The sequence below is a fragment of the Hippocampus bargibanti genome, linkage group LG01, assembly GCF_051943395.1.
Source record: "Hippocampus bargibanti isolate YZ-2025 linkage group LG01, ASM5194339v1, whole genome shotgun sequence".
Taxonomy (NCBI): Eukaryota; Metazoa; Chordata; class Actinopteri; order Syngnathiformes; family Syngnathidae; genus Hippocampus; species Hippocampus bargibanti.
This window is the reverse complement of record NC_142734.1, coordinates 28,624,090-28,643,281: the sequence shown is the minus strand read 5'-3', so window position 1 is coordinate 28,643,281 and position 19,192 is coordinate 28,624,090. Positions and strand designations below refer to the sequence as shown.

Here is a 19,192-nt window from a genome sequence, read left to right as displayed (position 1 = left end):
AAAGTCTTGTTTTTGTTTTTCTGAATTGATGGCTACAAATAATTAGTGATGGGAAAATGAAGCTTCATGAAGCACTTATTGAACTGTGCCTGAGCAGCAGAATCGACCTGCGTGCTCCCCGTGAGCATTTCACCTGGTGCCGCACAAGATCACATGAGATGATGAAATCACTTCAACGCACACCAAAGACAAGCGTCCAAAATTTGTATAGGAAGTACAAAATCTGTGAATTACTGATGGTAAAACGAAGCTTCATGTAGCACGTGATATTTTTTTGACTCTTCCAGATGGTGCTCTTCATTTAAATATGAAGGCTCATGCGGAGGAAATGTCTCAAAAATTCCCTGCTTCTTTAAACCAAGAGTGCCATCTAGACGAATACAAAACAAAGCAATCAAGTGCTTCACAAAGCTTCACTTGTCCATCACTCCTAATATAAGCCTTATGTCTAGTGTAAATTAAAGGAATTGTGCTCGATACAGTAGCTCTGTCTCCTCTCCACTGACTTCCCCACATTGTCCGAACAGGGAGCAACGTCAATCATGAAGAATCATCTCCATCTTAAATTTTTATGTATAAAAGCTGTTTCATTTAATCATTATTCTGATTTTTTTATGCAGAAGATCCAATCTGATTTGAGTGGTCATGACGCGTCCTTGGAGGAGTTGAGGAGAAAGAATCAGGAAAAGGACCCGTCCCAGAGGATGACCGGACAGATCGAGCTCACACAGGTACCCCTTTTCAAACTAAACACACAACCGCACACACACATTCACACTCACGCACGCACACACACACACACATACACACACACACACACACACACACACACACACACATATGCACACACAGATGTGCTCTCATGTACCCCAATCGCTTCCATCCAAACTAGAAAATGCTGGCCGACGTGTGGACCAAGTTCCGCCTATTCCAGAAGCCGGCCAACTTTGAAGCTCGCCTGGCCGAGTGCGAACGCGTGCTCGCTGAAGTCAAAGGTCAAGTGGGGGTGCTGGACATTCGCAGCGTAGAGCAGGACGTGGTGCAGTCTCAACTGGACCAGTGCATGGTGCGCATTCCGGGAGCACACGGTTTGGATCCCGTCGAGGGACAAAATGACGTCCGTTCTCTTTGGTGTCTTAGAAGTTGTACAAGGTGCTGAGTGAGGTGAAAGGCGAGGTGGAGACGGTGATCAAAACGGGCAGGCAGATCGTGCAGAGGCAACAGACCGAGCATCCCAAAGAGCTGGACGGGCGGGTGACGGCGCTCAAACTGCTTTACAACCAGCTCGGAGCACAGGTGTTAGCGCATGCACGCACTTGTCACGCTAACTACACTTTGCAGTTGCCTCACAGACTTCAGATGGATACTGAGAGATGTTCTCAACTATGTGATTTTTTTTGAAGCAGGTAGTATCTTTAAAAATAAAAGATTTTTTTTTTTATGTTTTTTAATTTTGTGCAAGTGAAGCTTCATGAAGCACTTGTGTTGTCGTTTTTGACTCCTCTGGATGACGCTTGGTTTAACGATGCAGTGAATTTTCAAGACATTTCCTTTGCACGAACCTTCATATTTAAACCAGGAGCACCATCTGGAGCAGTCAAAAAATATCACGTGCTTCACGAAGCTTCGTTTTCTCATCACTACTGTAACCTTAAACTGCAGTCGCATGAGCTTTTTTTCGCAAACGGCGACACATATTTGAGAATCTTCATCTCTTGATGCACCGTTTGTCCTCAATTGACTAACAACATTAATAAAATATGTTGCCCATTTATCACTGTAAAACAAAAATGGACATAAGATGGTGGCATACATAATGATATTTTAAGCGTAAATATTATTCAGTTTATTTTCTTTATTGTGGAAGCTAATCATTAGTAAGTACGCCCCCAGAAAAATCAAAACAAAATATTTATTTATTTTTTTTCGAAATATTTTTATTTACAGATAACAGAGAGTAAATTGGAGCTCGAGAAGAGTCTGAAGCTTTCCCGAAAGCTTCGCAAGGAGCTCAATGGGCTGACAGAATGGCTCGCTGCCACTGATGCAGAACTGACCAGACGTTCTGCTGTCGACGGTATGCCCAGTGACCTGGAAGCCGAAGTGGCGTGGGCACAGGTAGACACGTTACCAAAACAAGATCCAGCTTCGTTCACGTTGCAGGTCGTAATGCCCAATTTAGATTTTGGCGTGAAATCCACTTTTGGTGTTTGCGTGTGGGCATCTGAGCAAAACAATGCCCTTTAGCTTGAAGATTTGCCCTTTTGAATTCCAGCTTTGGAGTTCCAACATGTCAGAACCGAAATGAAGCAAATGAAATAAAAGGAAACGTCGGCATGCCAAAAACATTTGGCCACTGTATCAAAATGCTCCAATATTAAAAATTGGATCTCAGGGTTAACTATGTTCTACTCTCAAGCTATCACGACTGTTTTTATAAATTTGACGAAAATTGGTAATAGTTCCTTTCAAGGCTAATTCCCCATCGTAACGATTTTTTCCATCTTACCTCAATGCAGTCCATCCATGCTGAGACTGAGAAGCGCCAGCCGCAGTTGCAGGCTGTGACGGATCTGGCTGAGGCCTTAAAAGCCGTTCTTCGGGTCCATGGGAGCCTGGTGGACGACAAAGTCAGCCTGTTGCACTGCAATTGGATTGCCGTCACATCCAGAGCGGAAGAATGGAGAAACTTGCTGCTGGTGGGTCCAAGCTTCAACGTATTTATTTATTCATTTTTTGGTTGAAGACTAGCTTCCCATATCTGAAAAAAATACATCATCCTGAAAATAGCATTGTTTGCACCTAAGCCCGTCACCTTGTATTCAGGCCTACCAGCAGCAGATGAGGAAGTTAGATGGACAGATTGAGGAAGTGAACCGATGGATCGACGGAGCGAATAAAAAGATGGATGAGCTCGACAAACAGGGACCCAATGATGCTTCGATAAAGGTGGGTTATATTTCTGGCCGTTATTTGTCAGAGATTTTATATCTGTATCGTTTTTGCTTGTTTGAATGTTGCTGTGCCGATTTTGTAACCGGCACACACACATGTGTGTAATGTTGCTTGTTCTGTAGCCACATAGGGACATATGTATGTATATATATATATATATATATATATACATGCACACACATTATGTTTCCCCCACAGGTCCTACGTGCCGAGCTGGAGCTGACGAGGAAAAAGATGGAGGAAGTGAAAACGTTGGCGCAGGAGCTGATGACAACCAGGGGAGATGATTGCCGGGCTCAAGTGGGGCCTAAAGTTGAGCTTTTGACCCACAGATTTGACACGATTGCACAACGCATCGCCTCCGGACTGGTGGGACAAGACAATGAGCAGAAATAATTCTCTCAAAGCTATTTTTTTCTTATTTATTTATGACTGCTGTTGGATGCTGACAATATCTTTCCTGACAAAAACAATTTTCAGATGGCAGCATCGCCCAAAGAACTGGAGCAGTATCATCGCGAAGCTCAGATCTGGTTGAATCTCCTGGAGGAGGAAGCCAAACAAGGGGAGAACTTGAAGGAAGACGACTTCAGGGAAAACAAGGTCACCGAAATTGGGAGAGCGCCTGAACCGACTTTGTGACGCTCGAACCTCGGGTCCAAAAGAATTGACGATCCATCTGTGTGTGTCGGCGGGTTTAGGACTGCGAGGAAGTTGCGGTGAAGGAGTTACTGTTGAGAGGAGAGAATCTGCAGAAGAGAGCACCGGATCAGGACAACAGAGATCAGATCAGACTGAAACAAAAGCAACTCGGGGACAAGTACCAAACAGTCAAGGTAACGCATATGTAAACATCAGCGGATCATTTGAAAACGCGAGCTCAAGCGGATGGTAAAATGAGATTGAGTTAATATCATTCCCAGATACATTTATGATCTGAAAAATCACAGTACATGGGTGGCGAACATTTTGCAACACTACTACAATCACCGCTGTGTCAAAAGTAACGGCAATTGAGAGAAGTAGCCGATCCAGTGCGTTGGATCAAAATTGTGACCAAGCAAAGGGTAAAAATTATCCACACGGATACAACCGAGAAATAAGTCGCTGAAAGTATCAATTGTGATGGAAAACAAAGCTTCATGAAGCACTTGTGATACTTTTTAGCTACTCCTGATGGTGTGCTTTGTTTTAATGTCACGTTTACTGCAAAGGAAATGTCCACTGCATCTTTAAACCAAGAGTGCCATCAAGAGGAGTCAAAAACTATCACAAGTGCTTCATGAAGCTTCACTTGGCCGTCACTAAGTATTCGTATGGCAGAGGTGAAAAATAAACATATTAATGACTCTTTGGAAAAAAATATCTATCGCGCTTCAGAACACCCAAATCTAGTCTTCAACCAAATCTGCTGCTCGCCACCCCCCATCCCAACCCTCCACACAAAAACTAAACCAACATTGAGAAAAAGTAACCCATCTTCTTTAAATCCACAGTGACCAAAGCAAGTGGGTTAGGAAAACAACATTTGCATTTTTGTGTGTGTGTGTTTTTGTTGAGCCGTCTGCAATGGGGTATCATACCCCAAAGCTAAACCGTCAAATGCTAATGGACTCGCATCGGACCAAAAATAACCCCCTGAAAAGAAATACAAAGAAAAACAACGTGCATGGAAATGTTGGAATGTCTTGCATGGGAGCCGATGAATCATTTGTGACATGTGTGCGTGTGCAGGACCTTCGCGTGCTCAGGAACAGGAAGGCGCTCGCCATTGCACCTCAGTGGTACCAGTACCGAAGGAAGTCACATGACCTCCTGGCCTGGCTGGACGACATCCAGCGAAGTGTCGATCAGCTGCCTGACCCTCCGGAGAGCGAGCGGGTCAAGGTGACGACACACGCACGCACACACATTCCTTTTTGTGTATTCTTGTGAGGACCGGGTAACTCACACACATTTTCTAAAGTTTTAACTTAGCGATGTCAATGCTACACACATTTGCCTTATTTTGTCTCTGTGGAAGACCCCCACCCTGCCGCACACTGTTCTCCACCTCACCTTCTGACTTCACGTGTTTGTCTTTCGCTTTCAGATGATCACAATGACATTTCGCTAAGTGGACGTCATCTTTGCCTCTCCGTGCCATCACTGAAATTTGTCACTGCTTTGTCTTTTATTTTTTGTCCGTGTGCTTTTTCCAACACTCATAAACACGTACGCACAATCACACACGCACACACACACACACACATTTGCACATTCCACTGATTGTACTAATAAAGTCTCACTTAAGAATTGTCCCCGGCCACATTTGTCTCACTCTGCTTCCCCTTAGAAATTGCAGAAAGCACTCACTCCCAAGTATACAAAGACACGCACACACACAAAATGATGCCCTCGGTTGGTTTTCGTCCACTAGGAAATTGTCTCACAGATGGCCCGGAAGAAGGAGGAGCTTAAGGAGGTGCAGGGTTTAGCCAATCAGCTCTCAGAGGCTGGAGCCGCCAATCTAGTGGAGCCCCGGCAGCTCCAGCTCAACACACGCTGGGCCGAGGTGGAGAGCAAGCTCAAACCTTTTCAAAGGCAATGTGTGAGTTCCGGTGGCCGTCAATTCTCCTCGATGCTAACAGACAACTTTTAAGCTCCACAATAACGCAAATTTAATAACAATAATAATAATAATACATTTTATTTCTAAGCGACTTTCAAAGCTCTCAAGGACACTTTACAGTCGCAGACAAGCATAGAAAGAAAACATACAAGATACAATAATAAATAAACTTACGTGATGCGAGTTACTAACTATTACTAACACTTGTGTGGCCAAATAGGTGCAAATATAAAATCCTGGCCCTGAAATGTTGGCCTGCAAGCTAACAACCATGAAGTGCTGTCAATAGTAGTGATTGGAAAATGACACTTCATGAAGCACTTGTGATATTTTTGACTCCTACAGATGGTGCTCTTGGTTTAAATATGAAGGTATGTGCAAAGAAAATGTCTTGAAAATCCACCATGAGTGCCATCTAGAGGAGTCAAAAACTATCAAGTTTCTTGGATAAGAAGTGAAACGTCCTACACCTTCAAAGAAGTACAGATGACGGCTGAAGAAACCTTTTCATCTACAGTGGTTTACACACCCTCATTTGACAGACAATCTGGTTCAGGCCGTCTTCCGTGATGAAAATTGTACAACGATACGCTATTCAAAGTAAGTGTTTGGATCTTTGTTGCAACATTCACGGCAGGGAATAATGATAATATTCCCGGTTACCTGAGGCATACTAACTCATTTTTTTACCTTATCAATCTGAACGGTTAAATTTTACTCAGTTCCTGTTTTTGGTTCCTCCACTATGTGTTCGATGTTATGTGAAACAAAAGTCACATTCAAATCTCATTTGTTTCTTCGTCTGGGTCTATGTCACTGCAATTTACCTCACATCTAATCATGAGCACCCACCCGACATCCATTTCCTGTGATGGGCTTGGACAAAATCTGTTTGATTTGATGTGATCAAACGACTGTATTGGATATTATCGGATTATACGTACGTTTTGAAGCCGGGACGCTCAAACTGACCTCATTGGTCAGGTAGCCGCTTCATCCCTGTGATCTTTGTCCGGCTTCCATTGGGAATACATATGCAGATGTAGATTTTGTAGTCATGGTGAAAGTGTTATTGTCATACACTGGTGATCCTGGTCCTACACTGGAGGGGGGGGGGGTGTTGCAGTACAGCCCCATTAGTTATTGACGGCAACATCAATTACACTCGTGCTCAAATGGTTAATATGAGAACAAGAAATATTTTGGAGTCATATGACGCATGGACTCTAAAATTGAGGAATCGGTAAATGCTGAGAGATGGGCATGCTTGCATGGCAACCGGGAATGGATTGGATTCACTTGCTATGAATCCCATCTCAGCATTCACTATTTACTTTTTTTTAGTCACGTAAGACATAAATCGTAGGGCGGGGGGCAAATGAAGCTTCATTAAGCACTTGTTATAATTTCTGAGTCTTCTAAATGGCACTCCTGGTTTAAAGATGCAGTGGATCTTCAAGATATTTCCTTTGTACTAACCTTCATGTGTAAACCAACACCACCATGTGGAAGAATGTAAGAATATCACTGGTGCTTCATGAAGCTTCGTTTTCCCGTAACTACTCAACAGTCAATCATTCCTGTCGATGTAGCAATTTGGAAAAAATTGCTTAATGGCATGCAAAATTATGCATTCCAGATGTTTTTAATTAGTTTCTGTTAGAGCTACTGTAACTTTGGTCTGCTTTTGTGAATTTGGCACATATGCTCGTCTCATTTCCGTGTGTGTTTGTGTGTCCGCGCGTGCGTGCGCAGGATTACCTGGCAGAGTTGCAGGCGCTGCTAAATTCTGTGGCGGAGGCCGACTTCAAGCTGTGCTCGCCGGAATACTGGCCGGCAGCTTATTACGACCTCCCTCAGCAGGAGCGCTGCCTGAAGGTCAGTGCCACTTGCTGCGTTCCAGTAACAAAGCCTCACTTTAAAAAAAATGTAACCTCCCGGGTGTAAACACACAGGAAGTGAAAGTGAACATCGACAAACTGCGAGCTCCAGTGGAGGCGGCGCTGTCTCGCCGACAAGATGTAGCGGCCCCTGCCCGACCTCTGGAGGGTCAACGGATCCACCAAGCCGCCAATCTACTCGGAACTAACTGGGACAAACTGATCAAGCTGCACAAAGAGCGGCTCACGTAAGCAAAAAAATATGTGAAAGGGGACGGTGACGAAGCCGTTGGAAGAAAATCGAACGACCGGTGTGTTTGTGTGTGCACTTTCAGGCGTTGGGGGGACTGCAACACCAAGTGGCGGAGGTTTATAGCAGACCACAGGGCGCTCGAAGAATGGCTTCATGAAGCTGAGGGTGCCCTCAAGCTCGCCGAGAGTGAGCCGGCAGCGCAAAGGCAGCACCTCAGGGTAAGCCACACTCAAAACAAAAAAAACGCATTTGATCTGGAATGCACAACGCTTGAAACTCTCACTTGGTATTGTTGCATAAACTGCAATTTAAGAAGAAGGCAGCTTTAAGGTTCGGGATTAAAAAAAGGGCACAGATCTTCATCCATGATACCATGCGTCAGAGATGAAAGTCCTCCGGATTTTCCCGGATTTCTGGATTTTTCAAAATTTCCTGAAAGTTCCTCCCGGAAATGGAGGAAAAACATTAGTTGGCAACGTTGAATGAACAAGTTGGTTGTGCTTGTTTTGTTTTCAACCAACCAACGTCACAGATCGAAGAAGCTTTGAACTACGACAACAGATAAGTGAAAACTGATCACACGGCCCTAAATGTGCGACTGTGTCTTGTAAAAGAAAGTGATGTACAAGTGAAGCTTCATGAAGCACTTGTGATCATTTTTGACTCTCGGTGGCACTTTAGGTGGATTATAAAGACATTTCCTTTGCACTAACCTTCACATTTAAACCAAGAGCACCATCTGGAGGACTAAAACAATATCTGAAATGCTTCATGAAGCTTCGTTTTCCCATCACTATTGAATATGGCTTCAAGATGGCAACATAAGAGTGGCTGCCATGACAGCAGCTTCTATATTTTCTCCTTCTACTTTCTTCCTTTCATAACTTTGCTGCTGCAAATTGGGGACTTCTCCATTATGACTGCTTCATGAAGCTTTGTTTTTTTTCATCACTACTACTACCGGGGAGAACATGCAAACTCCACACAGGGAGGCCGGACCGGGACGCGAACCGGCGACCTCTGCACTGTGAAGCCGGTGTGCTAACCACTCGACTACCGGGCCGCCCTTATTTAAAACTTTTATACAGTAAAGTCTCGTTATATCGATATTCAAGGGAGTCCGAAAAAATATCGATATAACCGGGACTATCGATATATCCGACCCTGTTTGCATGTAATTTTCTCCGTGCGTGCATAGAAATAGTATCGATATAACCGGGACTATCGATATATCCGATATCGATATAACGAGACTTTACTGTATATATATTTATATACTTTAAAAAAAAAAAAGGCTTGCGACAGACCATCTCGAATGTCCTCGGAAGCCCGTATCCTCCGATGTTTCAATCCTCCAGCACACCTTTAATTTAACTTATCAGGATGATTTCCCGGCTTGCAGGTGAACCGATAATCGACATTCGTTGGATTTTAACTCATTCACTACCATTCACTAATTTACCTTGAAAACAAAGTTTGCAACTCAAGATTTCTGAAAGACAATCGGCGCAAGATGCCCAAGACGGCTGATGTCCGCGATCAAAAGAAAAGTGTCCAGTCCGATTTCCAGCTGTCTGTGATCAACCTTCGCGCTCTTCACGCGCAGATGGCGATGTAGTGCAGACCATCTGCGACTTAGATACCCAATCTGCCCCTCCAACCTCTTTGAATGCGCGGGCTGCATATTTATTTCAAACCTTTTGTCAACGATCGGAAGCGGCAACAATGTTCTCACTGAGGCTAAACTAGCTCTTGATTTGGTTCTCGTATCCGATTTTGGGACGTATACATAAAGTATATGCCACTCGTTTCATTTGGCACATTGTAGCTATTCAGAAAAGTGGGTAATGTTCTTCATGTTGCTCGCCCCTGAGTTTCATTTTAGCGGAGACCTATCATGTGACCGAGAAAGGCGCCTTCACTTGCGTCAAGAGTGACATACCATAGATTAGGTGTGTCAAACTATTTTTTGTCATGGACCACAATGTTAGGTACGATTTCTAGTGATGAGCAAGTGAAGCTTCATGAAGCACTCGTGAAAGTTTTTGACTCCTCTCAGTGGCACTCTTGGTTTAAAGATGCAGTGGATGGATTTTTAAGACATTTCCTTTGCATTAACCTTCATATTTAAATGAATGAATGATTTAAATGACCATCTGTTGGAGTCAAAACCTATCTCAAGTGCTTCCTGAAGCTTCATTTTTCCATCACTGTTGAATATGACTTCAAGATGGCAACGCGAGAGTGGCTACCGTTCCAACAGCTTCTGTATTTTCTATACTTTCTTCTTTCATAACTTTGCTGTTGTAAATTTAGAATTTTTCCATTGTGAGATGATTCGCGGTTTTCATATTCTTATTATTCTCAAATCAAACAAATCATTTTTTAAAAACGCTGTCCTTCCTAAAATTATTGGAGTGATATAGTATTTCCATTCTGTAGCTGAATCATATATTTGCTCGCCTCTTGTCCAATTTCATCACTTCATTTCGGATATCTCCAAAACATTCCATGGGTGAAAACCACCTTCATTTTTTTTCTTCAGCGAGTGTGCAAATGCGCAATTTAATGCCTGAGTAAATCAGGCGCGGAGAGGAAAATCCTAAAGTCTTTATCTCCTGTGCATGCGCGCATGCTCTTTTGCAGAACCTGACCGAAGCGATACCACTTCAAGAAGCGGTGTTGAACAGAGTGACCTCTGCAGGCGAGGAAATCTGCCAGATGAGTACACCGGATGATGTCTCCCGCCTCAGAGCGCAACTCAAATTCCTAAATGCTCGCTGGGCACATGTCTGCGAGCAGCTCAATGATTGCAAGAGAAGGTGTGTGTGTGTGTGTGTGTGTGCGTGTGTGTGCGTGTGTGTGTGTGTGTGTGTGTGTGTGTGTGTGTGTGTGTGTGTGTGTGTGTGTGTGTGTGCATGTGTGTGTGTGTGTATTTTGGCGGGTAGATACACACAACAACAGCTGGTGTCATCATGACAGCGACTTCATGTCCCGCAGATCGGCCGAAGCACGCACGGCAGCGGCACATCTGCAAGACACGGTGGGCTCCATGATGGGTTGGCTCAACAAAGCGGAGGGGCTTCTGGGGATCCCTCTGCAGCCCGCTGAGCCTCAATATATCAGAGACACGCTGGGCCAAGTGCAGGTACACTCAACAAACACTGTCCAAGGACACCCCCTTCCCCGAGCCCCCTGCGTCAGTGTGTGTGTGTGTGTGTGTGGGTGTGTGTGTGTGTGTGTGTGTGTGTGTGTGTGTGTGTGTGTGTGTTTTGCCGGTTAAGTGAACTGTGTCGCTGCTTTGTGTCGCTGCTTTTTTACTGACATCTGATTGTTCTCTTGGCAATTCCTTTGGCATGGCTCCCTCTAGTGGATGCATTGTACATTGCATTTCATAATGCGGTGCGGCCGATGAATAGAGAAAAAAAATCCAAAATTAGCAATTCGTTAAAGGCGCGCCTCATAATCCAGTGCGCCTTTTAACTCATTCACTGCCATTCCCAAATTTATTTGGGAATTGAAATGCATGACATGGAGCGCCATTCCCGAATTTGTCCGGGTTTTGTTTTTTTCTTGGTGAGGGGGGGTGCCGATAAATCGCTGGTCAGACCTCTGGCAATGTTTTTCCTTTCCACAAGGGGCAGTATTTGCCTTTTGTACAGCCGCCCCATTTCAAGCTCAGATAACTCCAGACCCATATAGCTTTGGAATTAACTCTTTTTTTTCTGATGAAATAAGTGAGTCTAAGGTTTCTTACCCTGCATTGAATGTTTCTGTAGTCCTAAAAATCAATACCATCTGTATTGATTTTACCCTACTTTACTCCCCTACTTACGAACATTCGAGTTGTAGCATATGTAGTCTTCTCTCCAGTTATACATGTACATATCTTATTAGAGCATATATTTTATTAAATATTTATTTTTCAGTACAAACCAATACAGGTTACTGATACAAGCCGGAGTAGACACATTTTTGCACCACATCTGGCAGTGAAAGGGTTCATGTGAAAAATACAATATTGAAAAAAATATATTTGTTGATATCATCGTACTGATGAACATTGGACTGACTCTGTCAATATTTTCCGGGATGGAAAAATTCCACAAAATAATAATATCTAACTTGCATGAAACCTGTGCGATTTTCGTCACATAATAACAAAAGACAAATCATGACACGAGGAACGTCCAATCGGGCGGCAACACTCTGGTGGTTAACATTCAAATGTGCCTTCAAAATGAAATACGCCGCATGTAAAAAGTGCATGAAAAATATGACTTTCCCCCACTGCACATTATACAAAGTAGGCTTGTCGCGTGGAAATCTCCCCCTTTTTCTGATACCGTCTATTTAATGTAGCCTCCTTTTATTTGCGTGCCAGGCTTGTGTGGACGAACTTCCGCGCAAGAAAGCAACGGTGATGGATCTGAACACGCGACAGATTCCCGCCGACAAACAAAAAGACATCAGGATCATCAACACGCGATGGGAGCAGGTTTGCGTGAAGCACGATTAGAATTCTATAGCCAACAAAACAATAATCCAGAACTCTGTGGCTGCTGCCATATCTTTTCATGTGCCATTTTGTCCTTCTTTAGGTGTCCAGAGCTCTGCCTGAACGGCAGCTGGAGATTGAGAACTTGCTGAAGGAACTGGATGGGCTTCAGGTTCAGTTGGACTACCTCTCTGGTTGGGTGTCCACTACCAAAACTCAGCTGGAGCGCAATCCAGAGGAGCCCCCACCCGGTGTACGACACACACACATTTAAGTACCGGTATGTACTGTATGTGTGTGTATAACTGTGTATGTAACACATGGCATTCATACATTATACGGCAGCTCGTCGAGGAAGTCCGAACCAAGCAGCCCCAAGTTGAGTCCATACTCCATCGAGCAAATCACTTGTACAAAGATATCGCTCCGAGCCAATCGGATAAGGTCCGCCAATCAAACACACTGAAAGGTTTTCGTTGGGAAGCAAATGTGTTTGCATGCCTTGTGTGTTGATATGTTGATGGCCACAGGTCAAGTACCTGAAGACCAGAGAAGACTGGACCATCATCATGGAGTTGTGCAGGCAGTATCAGGAAAGGAAAAATCTCTTGGTGGCCAAGAAAGCCGGTAAGTCGTGGAAAGGGACAACATGTCAACGCGGGGGCTCGCTATGCAGCCATTTCATTCGCTCATTTGATCAAATGTGAGCAGCAGTGATGGCAAAGTGAAGCTTCATGAAGCACGTGATACTTTTTGACTCCTCTAGATGAATAAGAACACCATCTGGTGGAGTCAAAGAATATCACAAGTGCTTCATGAAGCCTCATTTTCCCATCACCACTTTCCCAGCACCACATCACCACTCAAGAGCAGTTTTAGTGCTTTAGAGTGAATGTGTAAAACCTTGTGAATATGTCTGTCTGCATGTCTGTGATTTTTTTTCAATGCCAAAGCAATGTAAATTATTTTGTTTTTAAAGATTCAATGAAAGGAGACAGTTTGTGTTTTTTCCACCCCTCACACTTGAAAAACACTGCCAGTTTTTTTGAAAAAGTTATGGAACAACTCATTCACAGATAATTTTTAGAACTACGATTCATAGTAATGATGGGTGGCTGAAGCTTCATGGAGCACTTGATAATTTTTGACTTCTCGAGGCCACTCTCGTTTTAAAAGACGCGGTGGATTTTTAAGATTTTCCTTTGCACCAAAATATCACAAATGCTTCATGAAGCTTCATTTGCCCATCATTAATCCACAGACCTTGTTTGTGCTTCCTATACAAATTTTGGATGCTCGTCTTTGGTGATCATTTAAATGATTTCATCATCTCATGTGATCTTGTGCACCACCAGATGAAATGCTAACGGGGGGCGCCCAGGCCGATTCTGCCGCTCTGGCACAGTTCAATAAGTCATGGGCGGAGCTCACCGACTGGCTGACCATGCTGGACAACACGGTGCAGAACAAGCGCGTCATTGTGGCAGACCTGGATGACATCAATGAAAATATTTGCCAGCTCAAGGTCACCAACTCGCAGTCTCGCATCATTAAAATCAATTGCTACTTTTGCATTTAAAAAACAAGTAAATAGATAAATACATAAACAAATGAATGAAGGAATGAATGAATACCGGAATGAATATGTGATTGAATGAAAACATGAATGAATACATGATTAAACACATGACTAAACAAACAAATAGATGGATGGATGGAGCGATGGATGATAGATGGATAGATATTAGCAAGGACCATATATGGCGTCAATGTATGAGAAAGTTAATAGTGATCATTGGTTTGGTCATGCGTACCCTCAATTTATCTTTTCTTATCTATATTATAAATATAGGGTCGCCATCACAATACTGGGGGTACAGTTTTGTGCAAATTAGTAACTTTAGGTTTCATATGACAAAACCAGAGATTTATATTGTAAACAAATAACATTTTTCTCATACCTGGCACCAAAGTCCCTTACATAGCTAAATGTTTGATTGTGATGGATCTAGGCATCCTTGCAGGAGCTGGAACAACGACGCCCTCTACTGGAGAGACAAGTCACTGCAGCCCAGAATCTCAAGAACAAAACGGGCAACCAGGACACGCGAAACGCCATCACGGAGCGCAGTAAGACTGCATTCCCCAATTGGTCCGAAGTGGCAAAAGTGCTTTTACTGAAACAATACAGATTAGTCGACTTCAAATTTTGTCGGATCATTTTAAGTCGTGATGGGCAAGAGAAGCTTCGTGAAGCACTTGTGATAGTTTTTGACTCTTCTAGATGGCACTCTTGGTTTAAAGATGCAGTGGATTTTTAAGGCATTTCCTTTGTACAAAACTTCATATTTAAACCCAGAACAGCACCAAGAGTGGCAAAAAAATATCACAAGTGCTTCACGAAGCTTTCATTTATCACTAGTTTTAAGTGTGAATTTTGAAGACACCGTTGGGTAACTCGCTACTGAATGTGCTCGTCTGTGACTTTTTGTTTGGTAGTTGACCGGCTTCAGACGCACTGGGAGGACTCGCTGCTTAAACTCTCGGCCAGAATCAAGCAGCTTCACAACATGTTGCAGGACTCCACCGAGTGGTTAAATTCCAAACAGAAGGCGGACGCACTCATCAAGCGGGCGAGCGACAGGGTGGAGTCCTGGCAAGAGGTCACCTACACGGTGGATGCTCTTGCAAGACAGAATGCCGAACTCAAGGTGTGCTCCATACATCAAGTTTGTTCACTTATACTTGCGCCAGCTAATTCCTTCACGATTAATGACACACTGTTTGTTGTTGTTCCTTTTTTCCCATCAGGGCTTCGCAAACGACCTACGGCAGTGGCAAGGTCAAGTGGATGAAACCAACGTGTTGGCTGATAAGCTGCTGACACGTTACGCCAACGACGACACACACAAAGTGACCCAAATTAATGACAACATTGTGGTTACCTGGACACACATCAGCAAGCAGTGTGTACACATTTTCCGCAGTGCAATTGTGCCCAATAAGCAATAATGGCAAATGCCAAAGAAACTTTAAAGGACAACTGACACCATTTTTTTGTTTCCTAACTGACATCAGAAACACGTTTTATAGCATCTAAAATACAGGGTGAGAGTTTTACTCAAACGCAAAATGCCAATAAAAATGACTTAAAGTGTCCCAAAACTGCCACAAATTAGCTCGAAACTGGGGAGATTCAGAAAGTACCTCCCCCTTGTTCGTGACGTCACTATGGGTCACACGCTGCCTTGCTCCAGAATCAAACAATGGCTTCAGAGAGTTCAGATTTCTTGTTACTCATCCAGTTATGAATATTATTCAAATAGTTCTGAAGAGGAAAGCATAAGTGTTTGCGATCGATTAAAGAAGTCTCTAATTTTGCGATCAACACGGTGTTTTCAGACGAAACAAAGTACCCAAAATGCAGTGTGTCGTTTTCTCGGTAAGGGAAGTTCCCTCCGCGATGTCACTTTCGGCATCGGCATCAACCCGAAAACAAGACTTCATGAGTATTCAGCGCGAGTTTTAAAACGTAAAATATCGCAATCTGCGGTGGGATCTTTGTAAAATGCGGTCAGTAGAAGTCATTTGAAGTGATTTTCCAAATTATGGACGCAACTTGTCCGGAGGTGTTGGTTATCCTAATGTCCATGTTAAAACCTGTGCTAATTTGTGATGGGAAAACGAAGTTTCATGAAGCACTTGTGGTATTTTTTGACTCCTCCAGATGGTGGTCCTGGTTTCAATATGAAGGCTAGTGCTGAAAATCCACTGCGTCTTTAAACCAAGAGTGCCATCTAGAGGAGTCAAAAACTGTCACAAATTTAAAACAGATTCTTATCTTACAGACAGTGTATTTTCGGTGTTCAAATACCTGACATGTTTCGGCGTCTACTTCCGCCTTCGTCAGAGTGTCTCATAGCAACACCAGCTCTGACACTCTGACGGCGGAAGTAGACGCCGAAACATGTCAGGTATTTGAACACCGAAAATACACTGTCTTTAAGATAAGAATCTGTTTTAAATTTGATATAAAGTAGACAGGATGAACTTAATACAACTAACAACTATCACAAGTGTTTCATGAAGCTTCACTTGCCCATCACTAGTTTCCAACTATTAACCCTCTAAAATGTAAAAGCTAGCACATCAACCTACTCGCCGTTTTTGTTGTTGTTGTTATATTTGTGTGCTGACATATTTGTGAATGTTTTTACTGATTTTAATTGCAATACATAACTGTCAATCAAAATGCTCAAATCACAGTTTTGAAATTTTGATTTTCGGAACTTTGACTCTCGTGTATTTGTTTTCACTGTAAAATGACTTGTGACCACATTATACATTTTTTTTTCTTTTTGCATCAGGTACTGTAAAGATAAATCTTGAAATCTTAGTGATGCACGTTTGTTCCCCTTGAAGTGTTTCTGAACGAGAGGCGGCTCTGGAAGTGGCTTTGAAGCTGCTGCAGCAGTTCCATCTTGATCTAGACAAATTCCTGAACTGGCTGACAGAGGCTGAGACGACATGCAACGTTCTAATAGACGCCACCAATGAAGAGAAGCTGGCTGAGCAACCCCAGGCTGCCCGGAATCTTCTGGTTCAATGGAAGGTGAGACACAGAGGACAACCAACAACGTCAACATTTGCACACAAAAAAAAACATACAATAAAAATAAATACATGTTTGTGTTAAAAAAAAATGCAACACACAAAGATGTTCATCGTTTCAAATACTGCATATATCACGAAAGAGTCAGAGACTGGAAGAGAGAGAGTGAGAGAGAGACTGGGAGGGAAAGAGACAGGATTTTTTTGCGTTTATTTTTGTTTTCATGTGGTACAGTGAAAAAAATGCTTATTTAGGGTTGCTGACATCTATGTTTAAACTTTTATTAGAGTCCAACCACGTTAGAATGTACCTCACAAGACATCACAAATCTGTACGTTACATGCAATGTACATGGTAACCATTTTCAAAACAAAATGGCCGCCAATTGCGATGTATAATACAGTATGAACATTTAAGGATGTAAAAATATGTTTAAACCTGGAAAAGAAGGAGAGCTGTGGTGTTGTTTTTTTATTTTATTTAAAAAACGTACACTTTATTTTTGCTTTTAACAGTTTTGACAACCACACACGTCGACTGACTGCGCGTCGCCTCAGCATTTTCTCGTTCGACTCGAGAGGCATTCAAAGACCGCCTCGAAAAAAAAACGGGAATAAACGATTACTTCAATGACCCTAAGAAAAGCGAAAACAATGCACCAAAACAGAAAATCAAGTGAAGAAATCACAAAATCAATTTGGTGGGGGCGTTTGTGAACACATAACAATGGAATGAATAACATAAACAACCATGAAACTGTCAATGTTCCTACAAATATGATCATGTAGCACAGTTAATCACATTTAATCAATTACAAATATGTATACAGGTGTATGGAAAAAAAAATCTAAACAACTGTTGCGTCCCTACTTCACTTGCGAACACATTCAGTCGGCAGATGTTACCCGCCAAAGGCCACTGCTGGTGCTACCGACGAAGCCAACTGTCGTCAATTTACAGTCTCGGCTAAGCTTCCTTTCGGAAATGTGAGGCAAATTTAATTTTCGCCGACAGCGAGTCGTGCTTCCGTTAACTAGAAAATGACGATGCCATGCCCCCCCCAACTGACCCCCCATGAGTTATGGCAGAAAAAAGGCATCAAATGGAACTGTATAGTGCCACTTAGCAGTTTTTTTGACGACGATACTAGTGCAGCGTGTTCTACCGGAAACAAATTCCTTGTATGTTCTACATACTTGGCAATAAAGATGATTCTGATTCTGATTCTGATCAATTACTCACAGATTTGATGCATTATAATGGCTTTAATGTTTTGCTATGGCATCAGTACATACTAATACTACTGCTAATACTACTACTAATAGTACTTACTGATACTACTACTACTACTACTACTACTACTAATAATAATAATAATAATAGATTCCCCAAATCTCGACTTGGCGCCTTGGCTGGCGCGACAGGAATTCTGACATGGCAACATATTGAACTCTGATTGGCTGACGTCAGACCAAACGGCGAAGAGGGGAGGGGTGGGGGTGTGAGAACCCACCGCTTTGTGGGCGTTTGAAAAGTGAAAGTTCTGTTTTACCCGAGTACTGATTTTGACCTTTGACCCTCCCACGCGGACATTCCAGCCAGACACGGCGGTGACACGACAGGCGCGTCATTGTCAATGCGCGCATATCGGCCGATTTGGGGAAATGATATTCCAATGCACGCTGGTTAAAATTCATGCCTTTGCATACATCCTTCACATCGCGCTGGCGGCTCCTTGGGCACAACGGCGGCCCTGTATGCACTGCTGAGATAGTCTTCTGTGCCCAATTAGAATGGCGGATTGCGCCACAGCCTCACTTTCAGGGAGGAGCGCACACACACACACGCACACCCTCACGACCGCGGGCAGATAACATTTAATTGGAAAAGGAATGGTAGCATCCTTTCAAGTTCTGGACTCATCATTTCCTGACTCTCCATGTCTCCCTTCATTGTGCTGCTTTCTTGTCCCTTGTCCTCATCTCGCTCTCTCACTGTCACACACGCACACACACAAACACGCAGAAACACGCATGCATGGAAACAGATGGCATTGTTTCACCCACTGGGAACTAATCTTCCTGAACGACAAGACGCAATAGATAGTGCAGATCGTTCCTTGTTTACATGTGGGACTTGTGCCTTTTTTTTCCCAGCATGTTGCGAAGAAAGGTCTACCAGATTCAGGTTGGCAAAAACAATCAAAATCTCTTCTCCATTGCTGCGAGCTCATCATGGCGTCCTTGTAATTTGTTTATTGAGCTTTCCCTTAAGCGCAGTTCTTCTTTTATTAAAATATTCACTATTTTAATAATTTCATATTTAATAAACATGTTTTATTTTTAAAATATATACAATAAATATATGAAAAGATGATTTTCAT

The 19,192-nt window shown here is 43.0% G+C and overlaps 1 protein-coding gene across 1 annotated transcript in view; it reads left to right on the top strand.

Moving 5' to 3' along the window:
• The window catches only part of dmd (dystrophin), a 119,250-nt gene that overhangs the window by 59,944 nt on the left and 40,114 nt on the right, over positions 1-19,192 (top strand). Inside the window, exons 35-59 of the mRNA XM_089008406.1 lie at positions 621-731; positions 893-1,066; positions 1,141-1,296; positions 1,948-2,118; positions 2,520-2,699; positions 2,827-2,949; positions 3,154-3,324; positions 3,436-3,558; positions 3,657-3,791; positions 4,690-4,842; positions 5,375-5,545; positions 7,322-7,444; positions 7,522-7,694; positions 7,782-7,917; positions 10,346-10,521; positions 10,700-10,847; positions 12,084-12,197; positions 12,301-12,450; positions 12,543-12,641; positions 12,728-12,824; positions 13,553-13,722; positions 14,210-14,327; positions 14,697-14,908; positions 15,009-15,163; positions 16,620-16,809. Coding sequence (XP_088864532.1) covers positions 621-731; positions 893-1,066; positions 1,141-1,296; positions 1,948-2,118; positions 2,520-2,699; positions 2,827-2,949; positions 3,154-3,324; positions 3,436-3,558; positions 3,657-3,791; positions 4,690-4,842; positions 5,375-5,545; positions 7,322-7,444; positions 7,522-7,694; positions 7,782-7,917; positions 10,346-10,521; positions 10,700-10,847; positions 12,084-12,197; positions 12,301-12,450; positions 12,543-12,641; positions 12,728-12,824; positions 13,553-13,722; positions 14,210-14,327; positions 14,697-14,908; positions 15,009-15,163; positions 16,620-16,809 — 3,729 coding nt within the window. The remainder of the gene's footprint in view (positions 1-620; positions 732-892; positions 1,067-1,140; positions 1,297-1,947; positions 2,119-2,519; positions 2,700-2,826; positions 2,950-3,153; positions 3,325-3,435; positions 3,559-3,656; positions 3,792-4,689; positions 4,843-5,374; positions 5,546-7,321; positions 7,445-7,521; positions 7,695-7,781; positions 7,918-10,345; positions 10,522-10,699; positions 10,848-12,083; positions 12,198-12,300; positions 12,451-12,542; positions 12,642-12,727; positions 12,825-13,552; positions 13,723-14,209; positions 14,328-14,696; positions 14,909-15,008; positions 15,164-16,619; positions 16,810-19,192) is intronic.